The 15,956-nt window shown below is 42.2% G+C and overlaps 2 protein-coding genes across 10 annotated transcripts in view; both read left to right on the top strand.

Annotated features, from left to right (window-relative positions):
- Nucleotides 1-10,438, top strand: part of pclob (piccolo presynaptic cytomatrix protein b) — a 61,463-nt gene extending 51,025 nt beyond the window's left edge. For all 6 annotated transcript variants that reach the window (XM_037106846.1, XM_037106850.1, XM_037106849.1 and 3 more), the window contains 8 exons: nucleotides 403-474; nucleotides 880-1,186; nucleotides 1,557-1,751; nucleotides 3,879-4,020; nucleotides 4,168-4,226; nucleotides 5,721-5,858; nucleotides 5,982-6,127; nucleotides 7,038-10,438. In XM_037106846.1, coding sequence (XP_036962741.1) covers nucleotides 403-474; nucleotides 880-1,186; nucleotides 1,557-1,751; nucleotides 3,879-4,020; nucleotides 4,168-4,226; nucleotides 5,721-5,858; nucleotides 5,982-6,127; nucleotides 7,038-7,181 — 1,203 coding nt within the window. In that variant the 3' untranslated portion in view covers nucleotides 7,182-10,438. The remainder of the gene's footprint in view (nucleotides 1-402; nucleotides 475-879; nucleotides 1,187-1,556; nucleotides 1,752-3,878; nucleotides 4,021-4,167; nucleotides 4,227-5,720; nucleotides 5,859-5,981; nucleotides 6,128-7,037) is intronic.
- A 4,928-nt stretch (nucleotides 10,439-15,366) lies between these two features.
- The window catches only part of LOC119025044 (voltage-dependent calcium channel subunit alpha-2/delta-1), a 68,601-nt gene continuing 68,011 nt past the window's right edge, over nucleotides 15,367-15,956 (top strand). For 2 of the 4 annotated variants that reach the window (XM_037108341.1, XM_037108339.1), the window contains exon 1: nucleotides 15,367-15,768. In XM_037108341.1, the coding sequence (XP_036964236.1) occupies nucleotides 15,677-15,768 (92 nt within the window). In that variant the 5' untranslated portion in view covers nucleotides 15,367-15,676. The remainder of the gene's footprint in view (nucleotides 15,769-15,956) is intronic. The other 2 variants (XM_037108342.1, XM_037108340.1) reach the window with 2 other exon arrangements.

Raw genomic sequence — 15,956 nt, 5'->3', positions numbered from 1 at the left:
CTGCTTTAAAATGCTGCAGCATCACTCATATGCCCACTCCCTCCCTCTGAGATATTTCACCACCTCCTCCCATGTGTTCCTACACACACGTTCACAGGTACAGGCACAGATGCGTGGACATGCATTGGAAGATACCAATCCTAACGCAACGTCTTTGCTGATCACAGTAAACGACCCTTTTTTTATAGGTTTGCAGTCATTCCTGCGCTGCACATACTGTGTGCTCGAGCTGTTTTCTTTCAATGCTTCATCCACCCACATGCAAAACAAACAGACACAATCACACATCACAGAATTCTCTCCCGGACACACACACATACACACACACACACACACACACACAAGATCTGTCAGTATAATCTGCGCCCCTCTCTCCTCTTCTTTACTCTTCTTTCTATCCAGTTAAAGAAAAAGACACTGGAGGTGACAGTGTGGGACTATGACAGATCCTCCTCCAACGACTTCCTTGGAGAAGTGAGTGCTTTCGGAATCCCATGTCTGAAAACGTCAAATGCATTTAGGGTTTACCTCAGACAAAAGGGTTCTGCTGTTTTTATGGGCCAACTTTCCTTCAAACACCCTAATGATATTATACTTATCTTTCTCCTCCCATAAACTCGGAAGTCTGACTTTGCTTCATGCCTGTAAATCTGGACAGCACTGCATGTCTTGTGCTAAATCGAGAGTACCTGACAATTCTTCAGGAAATTTTTATTCGTATTCTACAGCGAATTCTTGTCTACCTTCCAACACATGACTTTGTTTCTTTGTATCAGTGAGTCTTTTTCTACACGTTATACCTGAGTGAGCTTGGTATTAGAGTCTTGTTCCCCCCCTCTAAATGTCACCGTGTGCGTCTGTGTGTTATTTGTGTCTCAGGTGTTGATCGACTTATCGAACACGGCCCAGCTAGACAACACTCCCCGCTGGCTGCCTCTGAAAGAGCAGAGCGAGAGCATTGAGCACAGCAGAGCCCACCATGCGGCTCAAGGCCCGTCAGGGTCTGGGTCAGGTCAGGGTCATGGTCAGGGACATGGCCAAGGCTATATGTCAGTGCCTGGGATGGGGCCTGTGCAAGGTATGGGACAGGGCCATGTACCAGGACAGGGAGACGGGGGTCATGATTCACCTAAAAACTCTGTAATTAAGAGCCGAAGCCATGGAATCTTCCCAGATCCAGCCAAAGGTAAAAGAATGCACACATCCTCAATTCACACAATTTCCATGAGTGAGTTCATCCTGTGTGACTGGTAATTCCGAATCCTGCCTCCAAAATTAATATTCTTAACGGGTTTCCACTTTGCGGCAAAGCAGTGTTATTTATACAGTTGCTGTTTAGTTGTCATAGGGATGGAGGCTGTTGCCATAGATACAAAAATGCTGATCATTTGTTGACAGCTATAATTACAGTCAGCGTGCTTGTCAACTGGTACATGGCACAATCAGGCACACTTTGGAGTAGAAAATATTAAATTCTGTGAGCAGTTTGGAATTTTTTAATCTCTTTTTTCTCCGGCCCATTAGCAGTCTGAACCCTCCATTTCATCTTCCTCCAGACATGCAGATGCTGCCTTTGGAAAAGTCCCACAGCAGCCCAGGCAGCTCCAAATCTTCCTCCGATGGACAACTGCGCTCCCATGGCCCCTCCCGAAGCCAAAGCAAGAGCAGCGTCACTCAGGCCCACCTCGAGGACGCTGGGATAGCCATTGCTGCTGCCGAGGCTGCTGTGCAACAGTCCCGTCTGCAACCAAGTAAATCCCTCCCCTACCCATGACACACTTCCTGTGACATGCTTCCTTTTTCCTGAGCATGCAAAGTTTCTGTTGAGATTGTTTGATGAAAAAACCTGAACCGCCGTGCGTTCACCTCCTTAACATTTTACCTTCGCCTTGTGCTCTCCTCATCTTACTTTTTTTTCCCCTCTGAGAGCAAAGTGATTTGTTTTAGTTTAATAACCCTAGTTTAAAACTGCCTCTATCTCCAAGATCTTATTAATAGTCACTAAACAAAATCCATGGCAGATGACAGACTAAAACTCTGAGATATGAGCAAAACTAAACTTTCTGTAAAATTCTTATCTTATTTAGTCTTTAAATCAAAAATTAATATGGATGAATCTAATATGGTATAATATTTCACATTCCCCAACTGTTTAATATTTTTGCTACCTATTTGGGTGAATTAAATAGGACATAAAGTGTCATAAAGTATGTTCCTGTAAGTTATTAACACAACAGAGTAGTTTAACATCTTACAACAAAACTTAAAAAGATATATTCCTTCCTTTAATAACTTCCAAAATAAGAGCCCCAGACCCCTCTGTTTCTACATGAATTGTGCATGTGCCAATCCCAAGCATATGGTTTCTACAGAACCCCAGTGTGGAGCTTTCCAACCTTTATATAGAAACCAAACTGGGATGGCAACCCTTTACATGTCTTGCACCATATTAACATAATTAAAACAGTATCTGTGCATAATATTTAGTGTGATGTCCTCAAAAAGAAAGAACTGTGTTGTCATCCCTCTCTGAGATAAGTTAGCCCAGTGTCAGAGCTATTTGAGCATGCAGTTGAAGCTCCCCCGCCCACTGTTCCCTGGCCACTGAGGACTTTGTGATGCTGCAGTCTCTCTCTGTGTGTGCATGTGTGTGCCATAAGAATGAACCCTTAGAAAAGTCAGAAAACATACACACACTCACAGACACACACAGTTATGGCCCACAGGCTCCCCTCCCTACCCAATCCCCCTCCCATACCCACCGCCTAAAACAAAGGGGACACAAATGTGAGGCTGAACCAGTCAAACCAGGAAACACAGACACACCGAGATGTTCAAAAGTCAAGAGGGGGCTCACTCTGCACTCACCGGCCAATGAGAGTAAAGCGGTCAGCTAACCAGGAAGAGAAGTGTCGAGGGAAGGTGAGGCAACATAGGAAAAATGTTATTAATAATTCAAATAAAACTAAAAAACTAAAAAAAAAAAAAAAAAAAATTAGTTACGAAACAAAATAAAGTCTAACATATGACCAAATGTGTAAATAATTACAGCAAAAAATAAATATATTTAAATGATTTTCATGTATGTACTGTAAGTGTGCATGTGTGTCTTTCGTTTGTAACTTTTGTTGTAACTTGTGTTTTCATGGCTTTAGAAGTGGGATTGCTGACTGTTGTCTTTGAGCCACAGACTGTGTTTCGAATATAATCTAATTGCTATTAGTCACTGTTTTGAAGCCAATATAGACAGCGGACCCTGTGACCGTGAAGGCAAAGCATATATCCATCCTCTAGTCTAGACAGAAACACTTCACATACTCCCTGAGCTAATCATGCTTTTTCAGTCTGTATGAGCAAAACTCAACAGCAGCCAGGTGCAGAGAGGAAATATGGAAGAAGAAAAAAAAATCTGTAATGTCTCAGACTGAATTTATCTTCTTGTGCTATTTAAACTTAAGTGACCTTCATTTATTTTCGACTGAAGAGACCGGCGGTGGCCTTGTATGAGTTAACGAAGGTTACCCACTGCACTGCTAAATGCAAGGACGGGGTGCCATCTGCATTAATCTGTCCTTCCCCTGATATGCTGTTATGTGATGCTCAGTCAAAGTTACGTGTGACGGACAGCGCCGCTGTCAGTGATTGATAGCTGGGGGTGTGAAGTGTTTCAACTTATCTGTGGGGTGTGCATGCATGTGTGGCAAGCGCTGAGTCAGTGAAGATGCTCTGTGTTTGCTGCTGTGTGCAAAAAGATTGTAGATAGATAGATAGATAGATAGATAGATAGATAGATAGATAGATAGATAGATAGATAGATAGATAGATAGATAGACAGACAGACATTTCCACACCATCATGCTCACTCTTGCCACCCACAGGACCAGGACACCGACTGGGTGACGTCTCAGGGTCAGTGGTGCTGTCTGCCCCGAGTCTCGTGGGAGACGCCTATGGAGGTCTGGATGGGGACGAGGGGGCCGACACTGGAGTGGACAGCGCCATTTTTCAAGTGCCACGGATGTAAGACCATGTGTAGCAAAAACGACTGTAGCATCTGTTAATGCTCGAGGTTCAGAGCAATGCCTAGTATTGCACATAGTCATTCCATACGTCCGGTAATGTTTCTTGCGAATAAAGCAATGGTCATGTCGTTTTCTCCTCTTGCAGCGGTAAGACTATTCCCAACGGCACCGACAAGAACCAACTAGGCACTCCAGAAAATGAAGGCAAGTTCCATAAGTGACCTCTGTTTATAGTAAAACCTTTATAAAGGAAAACGTATGATTTCTGATGTTTTCTTATTTGATCGTAGGTCTCCATCTGCTGGATACATTGTGTAAAGCCTATTTATTTATTTATTTATTTATATTTCCCAGCCATTCATTTAACCACCTCTACAGTGTGTTTTCATAATGACTCTAGTCAATTGTGTCAAGTGCTTATTGTCAATTAGTGATATTTATCGAGCCTAATGACTAAATGCATGGCTTGGGGATGGTGAAAGACAAGTGGATGTCACACTATCCTACCCACTGTCATAACTATATCTACGTTTCATGAAGCTCAGGTGTCATGATGCCTCTCCTCCATCTCTAGTTTCAATTTGTAACAAAGAGTCCAAGGTCAAGTTAGGCTGTAAGCCTGGCAGCTGTTACTCAGATACAGTATGAGGGCCAAGGGGTCATTTCCATGGTGCCTGATGACTCATTTAACACGTTTAACTCAGGCTGTCTTGGTAAAACCCTTATACTTCAATAAGGACACATGGCAGTTGATAAGACCCATATGAAAGTGAAGAAATGTTCCCTGACCTGGTTTTATTCTGCTGAGCCCAGGTTTAGGGATGCAGCGTTGTTAAATAATTTAAGCAATCTTTAGTGACACGAGGAGAATGCACTTTTCTGTGCAACTGCAGGAATATGCCTGCAGGTGCAAGTTCAAGGTGATTTTTTTTAACGCAATGACAGTTTGTAGCTCCTTCATGCCTCTCAAACATATAACACGTATACAATTATCTATATACACCACATGTATACAGAAACACGCAGTGCATTTTTTCTATTTGCTTCAGAGTGAATGTAAAAAGCATTATATTTAGGTATCTTCACAATAGATGTTCAACATCAGGGAAACTCCAAACTATATGTGAGTGCCAAGCATTAATAACGTAAACACATAGTCTGCCTCTCCTTGTCCCCATGTGGTCCTGCACTCTGTCAGCTCCGGTAAGGTCCGTCCATTGAGTGCAATCTTTTTGTGATAAAGATGTGGACACAACAGTCCCTAATTTTCAGTTGTCCCATTAAGTCCATTTTATGTCCCTGGGACTGGACATTAGCAGGGGCAGCCTTAAATTCAAAAGGAATTAGCATGACTGTTTACCTCTCCTCCCTGGGGCAATCAGCCTGGTCAGGGTGGCTGGTCAAAACATGCCCCGGGCAGTTATCATCTCAGAGTCGGCTGCTCTAAATCCAAAACCCACATTTTCCTCTGCAATGCTGATGAATGTATTTCTGCCGTAGGCACTATGTGTTCCAGCAACAAAGATGAAAATATAACAGTTCAAATAACCACAGATGTAGGGATGATTGTCCACTACATATTTATGCACTGCACATTCTGTGGCGCAGGGTTCATTCAGAGCTGATCAAATAAAGAAATGTTGAAATCTATAACTTAATTTGAAAAACTGATCCTCCACATCTCTCTGTTGTTTTTAGCCGGTAAAACACAAGTGATGGGGGAGATCAAGGTCGCTCTCAAGAAGGAGGTGAAGACAGAAGGGGACCAACTGGTCTTGGAGATTCTTCAATGCAGAAACATCACATACAAGTTCAAGAGCCCAGATCACCTACCAGGTCTGGAAGTAGCATGTATTTGAGCACATTCATGAGTGCGATATATAAGCTTGTGCACATTAATTTTTAAATGGGTTGCAGGTTAACTAATCCATATTCATCATTTATCTTGTTTGCCTTCAGACCTGTATGTGAAGCTGTATGTGGTAAACGTAGCCACTCAGAAGAGGATCATTAAGAAGAAGACCAGAGTTTGTCGACATGACAGGGAGCCCTCTTTCAACGAGACCTTCAGATTCCCCCTCAACCCGACTGGACACTCCATACAGGTATAACAATCACCCAAATAATACAGTTACATACTGGCATATCTTGTGTTGTTTTGGTCATGGACGGCCCTCTCAGAATCCTGAATTTCTTGGTTATGCAAGGCGGCATAATGCGCATGATTATGCTTCATGACCACGTTGCATCCCCATGCCTGTGCTCATGCATGAGCCATACCATACCAAAGCATACTTCTTCCAACAACACTAGCTGACTAGTACTAGCTAGCGCTGCAGTATGAAGAAAATTCTAAGTGCTGTATCCTAGGCAACTGGCCGTGTTTCAGTTTCGTGAAGACGTTTCACCTCTCATCCAAGAGATGCCTAAACTCAACTGGAGGGTGGTTTCAGGCTTTTAAACTCTGTGTGGGAGTGTCCTTGCAGAGTTGTTAGGGCCACTTCTGAATCGTTGACTTTAAGAAACTGAAACACATCCAGTTACCTACGATACAGCACTTAGAACTGGCCAAAGACCCAAAAAGATAAAAACTGTGTTACTGGCATCCAACCTACTTCTCATTATTTAGTTGGCTTTAAATGATGCTTGAAGTTCACACAGTTTCTCTTGACAGTTGCTTAATATTACAACATTAGACTGGGGGCAGCCACATAAGCTGAGCAACATGACAACACCCAGTTCAGCAAACGAAATAATCAGTACCAACATAGAACAAGTTCAAAGTCGGGTCACGAACGCGGTATCAATGTATTCTCTAGCTCGTATCATCAAAGTTGCTGAAGCTGTACGTGAGGAAAAACCTGTTGTTTTTGACATCTTCAGATAAGAGTAGATGACTTTTGTGTCAGTTCTTTTAGACAACAACAGAGAAACTAGCTGAATTGTTTGTTGTCCAAATCTTCATAATATATAAGCGAATGATGAATCTGTGTCTTTCTCCAACGTACTTTTTAGCTGTTCTTGGTGTCCAACGGAGGCAAGTTCATGAAGAAGACCCTGATAGGAGAAGCCTACATCTGGCTGGATAAGGTGGACATGAGGAAGAGAGTGGTCAGCTGGCACAAGTTGTTCGTCAGCTCCACTCAGACCAACCCCTGAGCACCACACCAAAAAAAAAAAAAAAAAAAAAAGACGGAGACCCATCAGATCAACGAAAGGTGAAGCCAGAATGTTTCTAGTTCAGAACTCCGGTTTGACAAAAAAGATGAATGAGAGAAAAAAGACATCAAGAAGAGGAAAATAAAAGATCCATTTAATTCCTCCATTCTTCCTTTACTTCCTCAGTTCATGGGTTATAAGAAGGAGGGAATCATGTGCTAATATCATGACAACTGTATCAGTCCAAAACTGCCAGCACACATGTCCACCTCCTCCCATGTCAGGTCTCCGCTGGCTGTAGACTTTGCTTGTAGGATGCAAACACGCAGGCACTTAAACAGACTTAGCAGCAATATGGCTTTGAGAGCAGCAATGTCTTTCTCACCATAGTCCATCATCACACATAAGACTTTTTTTGGTGCTGTGCAACTGAGCTAACATATCCGTCAGAGGGAAAGATGATAAAAAAAAAACCAAACAGTGAATTTGACTTTTGATCACAGAATCATCTCCTGAATTATCATTGTGTTTTCATCATATGGGAGTCTTTGTTGTAATGCCCAGATGATGGTTGTGACGTGTGTGGACATAAGTGGTCTTGAAATATGTTCTGATGATGGGAATGCAAAATGTTTCTTTTGTATGATAGTCTATCAGTTTCATGTAAAAATGGAGAAAAAAAATATTTAAAAATAACAGAAGCCTATTTAGAAACAGAGTCAGCGGGTTGACTTTTGCTATGAGATGAAGATAACATGTACAGCACTTCAGATTGTAGATATCACACATGCAGATTATAGAGCATATCAGAGAATCACATTGTACAGTGTGATGTTTATATAATATACAAAAGATATCAGATGCAGAATATATCTAAATATACAGTATAAGAGTTCTCTTGTCACAATACGTGATAAAAATATAGACATATGATCTCTAGATCGAGGCTGTGGGTGGCGCACTGACAATCCAGTAGGCTACTTTAGTCTATGGTGTAGGCTGTTATGTGAATGTGGACCTATGCGAGCTCACGGGAAGCAGCTCCATTTGGTCCTCCGATCACACCGACGCACCACTACATACTCAACAGGGCTGTGATAGATCACAATTCGGTCGAGGTCGTCATCCAGCGGCATGCCATCGCATATTTACAATAAAAACAAGACAGCATCTCATGTTTTGGAAGTCCAGCACACATGCTGTATTTGAATGTTACAAGCCAACAGTGGAGGATGACAAGAGTTCATATCCATGTCACGTGTGCAACATTTTACTACAAGGCTGCTGTAGTCGGTCACAGTAAACGCTGATATTTATTTCTGTGTTGTCCAACATGTCGGAATGGACGTGTAATTCACACAAGTTGTGTCAAAAAACCATACCTAGATCTGCAACTGTCATCGTATTAGTATGGCAGCTCTGCTTTCTGTGTATTAGTGAAAGCCCCGCCCGTCCCCGGTCTGCGTTTTACCCAAAAAATAATTTCAAAATGAAGAGAGAGGAAAAAAAAAACATTCTTCCCAGTCAAATGTCGAGATTACCTGTGTGTGTCTGGCTGTGCTGTAAAAAACTCACTATGTTGTTTTGTGTCAGTGACTCCCGTTGCAACACAGTGAACCAGCCTCTTTCACTGCCCGTGACCAAAACTCTCACTCAGGCCCACCGGGGTTCAGTCATACTTACAGTAAGTCGGAAGAGCTAATGTGGAGCAGGCGACCTGTGTATTCATCCCGTCATGTTTTGCCACGTCGTCTATTGAATAATAAAAGAGAAATAAAAACACTATCACGTGACCCTCAGACTTACTGTCAGCGTATTGAGGCATATCACAGGGCTGATGCAATTTTTGTAAGAATGAAATAGAACTGAGAGACAACAAACACACTTAGAACAAGATGTCACTTAAATCTTCTAGCAAAGGATAACAAAAGAGAGAATATAATAAGAAAGAGAATATGGTTGATTTTTCGGATAATTATTTTGCTGTGCCAATTTTGTTTGTTTTTTTAATTCCAGACCCATTGGTTCTTAATTCTATGCAACATAGATGTGTTTGATAAATGTTATATCTGTGAACACATTGTCTAAAAAAATATATGTCTTATAGAAAAAATTACTTTAATTTGTACATCATTGAAAAGGAACTCTTAACTATATTGATTTTTTTACTGATTTTAATATAAATTGATGTTAACAGCTGTTGGCATCCACATAGAGCTTGTGCACTTTATTATCACATGGTTGATTTCCTCGTCCCATTTTGAATGTTATGACTTGCAAGATTATGTGTTTTGTGTTTCTGCACTGAAATGAATTGAATCATGGTGTATGTGGTGGCAGAAAAAAAAATATTGTGGTGTGCATTTTGTATCTATGTGGCAAAAGAAAAAAAAAACACGCAGACATGATGGGGTTCCTGAACACAATGCACAATCTGGGGAGAGATTACCTTACTTCGTCCTGCTCATAGTCTACTTAATGGTCTGTGTACAAAGTACAGTAAATAAGACATATTCCCCCCCCATTGCTCAGTCATGACTGTTTAACCCCCTCGTGTTTCATTAGACTTTCCCCCAAAGCTACTGTTTGTTCAGATCAGCTGTTGCCTGTAATTGTGAAAAAAATAACATCCATTTGTTGTCGTTTCTGAGGGGTGTGAATGTGAATCGAGTCCTTTGACATGTGTACATAAGGTGTTTATTTTCTACAAAAAAGACTGAATGTTTTTATTGTCTGAAATTTGAGCATGTGAGTGTTGGAAAACGAAAAAAAAAAAATCACACAAAAGACTTACTGTACAGCAATGCGTGTCTATAGTTGTATAAGGGGAGTTGACTGTGTAATCAAAACATGTGCTGTCAACCGATGACTATCTGTGCAACCACGTCCCGTATACGGCAGAAACAACACAAAGGGAAAAAAAATCTATTCAACTTCGATAGTTGTCTGAGACTTTATGTTCTGGATGTTGCATGTTCTGTTGATGGTCCGTCAGTATATTTTGCCTACAGATTATGTTTAAAAAAAAAACAACAACAAAACAGAATATGTATAGATTTATCTGTATGCTGACTGTAAAGAAATATGCTTGTAAAATTGTCTTGTTTTTCACTCAGTGTAAAAACAACAAATCTAATGTTATGGTTTTGTGGTTGTACACAGGATGTGTTGAGATATTATGCAAATTGTGCTGTAAAAAAAATCAGCTGTTTCCCCCCCGAGTCTAAAGAATAAATATTAAGAAGAGCTATATTACACATGCAGAGCTTGGCGTGGTTTTGTTGTGCATCGTAGAATAGAAGTTTGAAGAATGTAAACGACTCTTGTTTTTGTACATTAGGATTAAACTTTTCAGTAATAAGTGAACAGACATCTTGACTTTCCAATGTAAAATAACAGGCAGTCTGACAGAGTGTCATATTTGGTACAACCACTAGGTGGTGCCAATGTGACACACAACTTGGCTTTAATTATAAAGGATAAATCTATAGTAAAAAAGTAACCCATCTGCAGCGCTTCAGTCCTTATTTTTGGAGTAGTTTTATCATAATTTATTAATAAACTTGTCAAGGGCAAGTGCAGTTCATTTTTTATATCAACAGAGTGACAGGCAGACATCTGCTGGTTTACAGTGCCCCTGTGCTAAATATCAATATTTCTGACATTAACATTTATAAGTTAACAGCATGATGTACTCTCAGCAATGTAGTACAAGATGTTTGTTTGTCCTGGTCCAATCTTATCTTTGAACCTTTTCGGGGTGAATTTATACTCCATGTCAGCTAAAAAAGACTAAACATTCTGCGTCCAGCATTGCACTTCGTCACAGACGTCACTCCTCCGTCAACAGCTCCATGCTCGGTCATGCCTTTAATGCTTTATTTAGCCGTGATGTGAAGTCACGGTCAGACTGAGATTCGGCTGTTTGACTGCTGTAAGAAAAAAAAAAAAAGATTTCTGGTTCTCAATGACGTGCATTGATAAGACCACAAGAACAACACTCTTAATAATGATGATAAATCTTTGTTTAAATGCCGTAGGAAAAAAAAAGATTTCTGGTTCTCAATGACGTGCGTTGATCAGAGCACGAGAACAACACTATTAATAATGATGATAAATCTTTGTGTTTTTTTTGTTGGGAAGTACCAACACCAACAAAACCCTTGGATTACTTATACCCACTGATTTGAGAAAAATTAACTTAATATGACAAATAAAGAATAGATCAATATAAATTATGGATCAGACAAAGACCAACAATTATGTGTGGGTGTGAGTCCTTGAAACCTCCATTATAGCTGGATCAACTTATATATGACCAAACAAAGTCTTAAAGGTCCCATATTATACTGTTTTTCATCAATTCCACACAACTGTCAGAGGTCCAACAGCTCTGTATTCGTTATGCATTGCCCCAAACCCTTCCCTGGTCCTGAATTTCAGCTGTCTAAAAGTCGCTCTCCTGACAGCGGTCTGTTTCTGTGCCTACACCTTTAAATGCTAACGAGCTCCGTCTGTCAACGCCTACTTGGAGAGCCCTTCCTGCTAGGTCACTCTCAGGGAGAGGAAGCCCCTTGCATTAGCAGTAGCATGCGCTAATGTTTACGGTGGCTGTATATATGTATCGCTATAGCTCGCGGAGATTTGTTTCGTTCACCCATACCAGTTTGACCCAGAATGGGACCCAGAAGGAGAGGCTGCTGAAGAAGTACAGACCCTGTGGCTGCAGCAGGACGTTTCAGAATGGTTAGTGTGCCTGAATTATGTTAGTTTGTTCGTATGTGTTGTTACAGTTACTGCCATGTAGCTAATTGCTAACAGCTAGCGAAAGCTGTGTTCGTCTCCAACTCAGTCTCCAAACTCTTTGACACTGTTCGCATCGTCGTCTGTCTCCAGTTTGCACATGTTTCCAGACTTTTTACTGTGACAACCAAGCTCCATCGTTATATTATAAACATCAAATTTGCTTCAAACGCCATTGCATAGCGGACCGAAGCGGGGCTAACTAGTTAGCCAATTTCCAGCTGACTTCACCATACTCATAGGCAACTGTAAATACTATCAGACCGCAGCAACACTTACCTGTGGCTCGGGTGCAGTTGCTGGGTCCGGTATGGTTGGTGCTGATCCTTTTATGAGGGTCAGTGTCGAGGCAAAGCCAGCTTTGTCCTGACCCTCGTTACTGAAGCAGTCCGCTAACACGAACCGCAGCCGGCACGTTGTCGTTAAAAATGAAACAAGCGATTCCCGCTGTCTCTTCTGTTGTTCTGTAGCTGGGACAGAATATAGGCACTTATGTTTATTTATACAGCTAACATCAGAGCTATTTGTGTGTCTAACTCTGAGCGACAACATTGTGAAACACTGCTGTCTCACCGCAGGACAAACCGAACTTCACCTCGGGGATGAACGCCCCCCTCTCAGATATCTCCTATCACAGCGCAGAGAAGGCCGGCCTATGATACTGACTCCTTCCTTTATGTAAGGAAAGGGGCAGATTCTGAACAGCCTGTAGGAGCGCCGTGTTACCAGTGGGTGGGCTGCAGAGATCACCCAGGAATCGCTTGTTTTCCTCATTCTGGGAGTCGGCAGGCTCAAGGAGGACCAGCTTATATACAGTATGTAGAGACCAGAGAAAACGTGTTTTTCGTAATATGGGACCTTTCAAATACAACTACTTGCAGGAAGGATGCCAAAGGAAATAGGAACTTAATACACAATGGATGAACAACAGCGCTCTTAAAAGCATCATACATTGCAGACATGTGCATGAGAGGCAGGACAAGATGTGTGACATATTTTAATATATTTTAGTGATGACTGTGACATTTTTATGAATTATAATGGTGTTATTGTACGTGCACATAATCTGCTTGAATGTAACATAGACAAATGAATAAATCTAGGTTCCAAAAAAAGAAATAGTGTCAGTGTATGTATCTGGTCTATAGCAGCAGTCTTTCATAGCAATTGTTGATTGTTGTGATTTTCATGAATTACCCCCAGATGGCAGTATCCTCTCTCATATAAACTCCATGGTCACTGTACAGTAGGACTGATCTGCAACTGGCAGTGTGTTAACATTACCATCAGTATAAGAGACTGCTGTCTACAGGTGGTTGCTTCTTTTGAGGTCAGGATTACACTATTGGGATGATATTTAAAAAAGCATATTGTGTGGCCATGAATATGTCTAAAAACAGTTTTGTTTGTATTTTTTTTACATTTTACTGTTGATCATGCAGAACTACAGGACAGACCATGTCATCAGTCTAATGCGGTATGTAAAGTCAAACTGTTTTCTTTTTGTCAAAGTGAGATGAATAATGAAGCAGATGGTAACTTGAGTCATGTAACCGTATGGACTATGAATAATATTTGTGTTGTCTGGTGTCTCTGCCTTTAGACGGAGATACAGTGTTTGCCCGGGTCTGTGTGACAGATGCCATTAGTTTTTATTCAGGGTCTTTAACTAATATCCAGAGATGCAGCAGTCTGGGCATTAGTCTGACACCTCCTCCAATTTGAAATGTAGTGCGAGATGTTTCTGATTAATAAAAAAAAGAAAAAAAAAAAAAAGTACTGAATGGGGACCTTCTCTGCTCTGCTCTTGGCTGTTATGCTATTATGTTCCTCCACCCCAAACAACACCTCCAGCTCTCACCATTCACTTCACTTCTCTCCATCCCGTCTGCAGGTTGCATTTCCTTCCTCTGCTGGGGGAGATGAGTGTGATAGAGGTGTAGTGGGGGGGACTAGTGCGGAGGGTGATTGGATGGTGGTGGAGGTGAAGGGGATGAGAGTGGAGAGTGGAGGAACCGATGGGGGGAAGAGGAGCAACAGTGCAGCAGAGTGAGAGCGGGGGGTGGAGGGGGGGAGTTGGGGATGGGAGAGACAAAGAGAGAAAGGGTGAGGGGATGGAGGAGGGGAGGGTGAGAGGACACGGGAGATGGTGTGCGGTTGCCAGGCAACGATTGATAACCAAATCCCCAAGCATCCTGCCTGTGCTGCCCTGCCCTCCCTGCAGGCCTGAATTACACACACAAATGCACACACACACACACACACACACACACACACACACACACACACGCACACATGCACACAGACACAAACAAGCATGCACAGACATGCACACACACACACACACACACACACACACACACACACACACACACACACACACACACACACACACACACACACACACACAGAGACAGAGTAGGTTTATGTTCTGGCTGTGTTATTCAATTATTCAATAAATTAAAAGTGTTGATGCTCGTTAAATTCAAACTGATGACAAAAACTGACAGTTGGATACTGCAGCGGTGCAGCAGCTTGTACATATTCTCTGTATCATATCATTTATATATTCCTGTTAGGATGCGCAGCACATAGCCACAGATTCAATCTTATAAAACAGGTATGTGATTGATGGCAGCGAGATTTATTGGGCTTTTTACTCTACTTTGCTCATAAGATTTTACACCATATGTGTGGAATCAATACATCTGTCACACTGATCCCCATGTGGGACAGCCTTACCCCTCCGCTCGCTTGCCACTCAATGCAACCAGTGTGACTGATAGCAGAGTGGCAAAGATTGTGCTATCAAAGCTTGTAAATTCTCCCATCCATCCCTCCAGGTCGTAGGGATTGAAGGGTTGCGGGGCATTTTAAAGAGGCCAACCCCTCGCATCTGTATTCAGTGTGCGTGCGCTCTTGTGTGTGTGTGTGTGTGTGTGTGTGTGTGTGTGTGTGTGTGTGGTACCTGTGGTCAGACCCTCCTTTGAGCAGGTGTTTCTTTATAGAGAGGTTAAAGAGAAAAAAAAGAAACCAATTTAGAATTCCAATATGGAGGGCTGCATACCTAAATGGGAGGGGATAAACATGCGTTTTGGACCCCCAAAATATGACAGCTTCTGTTTGAATATCTAATTTTTTAAAAATGTTCTGTTAGAATTGATAACAATAAAACTGTCACATCTTTGAGAAAATGGGGATAGACTGTAAACGCCTCAGATGAAGTCACGCAGAGTATCTGATTACAAGATGAAACTGAGCATATGTGATTTTTCTCTCCCTAGATTGAAAAAGGTGGGGGGGACATCTGGGAGAGAGAGAGGGAGAGAGACACAGAGACAGAGAGAGAGAGAGATAGAGAGAGAGAGAGAGGCAGAGGCAGAGAGGGAGTGTGAGAGAAGGACAGAGAGAGAGAGACTGAAATCTCCAGCTCCAGTACCTGTTACAGAGCTGGATGGCCGGGTGATCAGATTAGAGGCGTCAGGGTTCGTTAATCTGCGGGGGAGCGACAGACTGCCACTCACACGCCGCTCCCACACAGCTCCCATTCATCGGCGGCGAACGGGGGAAGCAGGAGCGCATTTGGTGGTTTGACGCGCGTCGGGGAGTTCCCCCCTCTTGTGTTTCCTTTTTTTTTTTTTTTTTTTTTTTTTTTTTTGTTCTATTATTTTTTTTTTCTTTTTTCTTTTACAATGGATACCTGCAGGGTACGAGCCTGGGTGTTTCTGCTCCTCCTGGCGTGGCAGGACTGGTCCTTGGCATCGCAGTTCCCGACACAGCTCATGTAAGTATAAACCCTCCTCTAATCCAATCTGCGGCGCTAAATGTGCAGGCGCCCCTTCGTTTCAGGAACAATTAAGGTGTGCGCCGCGGCTGGTACTATAGTAGTGTACGTGCGCGTCCAGGGGTGTGAGAGAGGGAGCGGGGCGGGCAGGTTGGTTCATTCATGCACCAGTGGTCATCCTGAGGAAG

The sequence above is a fragment of the Acanthopagrus latus genome, chromosome 8 (assembly GCF_904848185.1).
Source record: "Acanthopagrus latus isolate v.2019 chromosome 8, fAcaLat1.1, whole genome shotgun sequence".
In the NCBI taxonomy this organism is placed as follows: domain Eukaryota; kingdom Metazoa; phylum Chordata; class Actinopteri; order Spariformes; family Sparidae; genus Acanthopagrus; species Acanthopagrus latus.
This window is presented reverse-complemented; position numbering and strand designations above follow the sequence as displayed.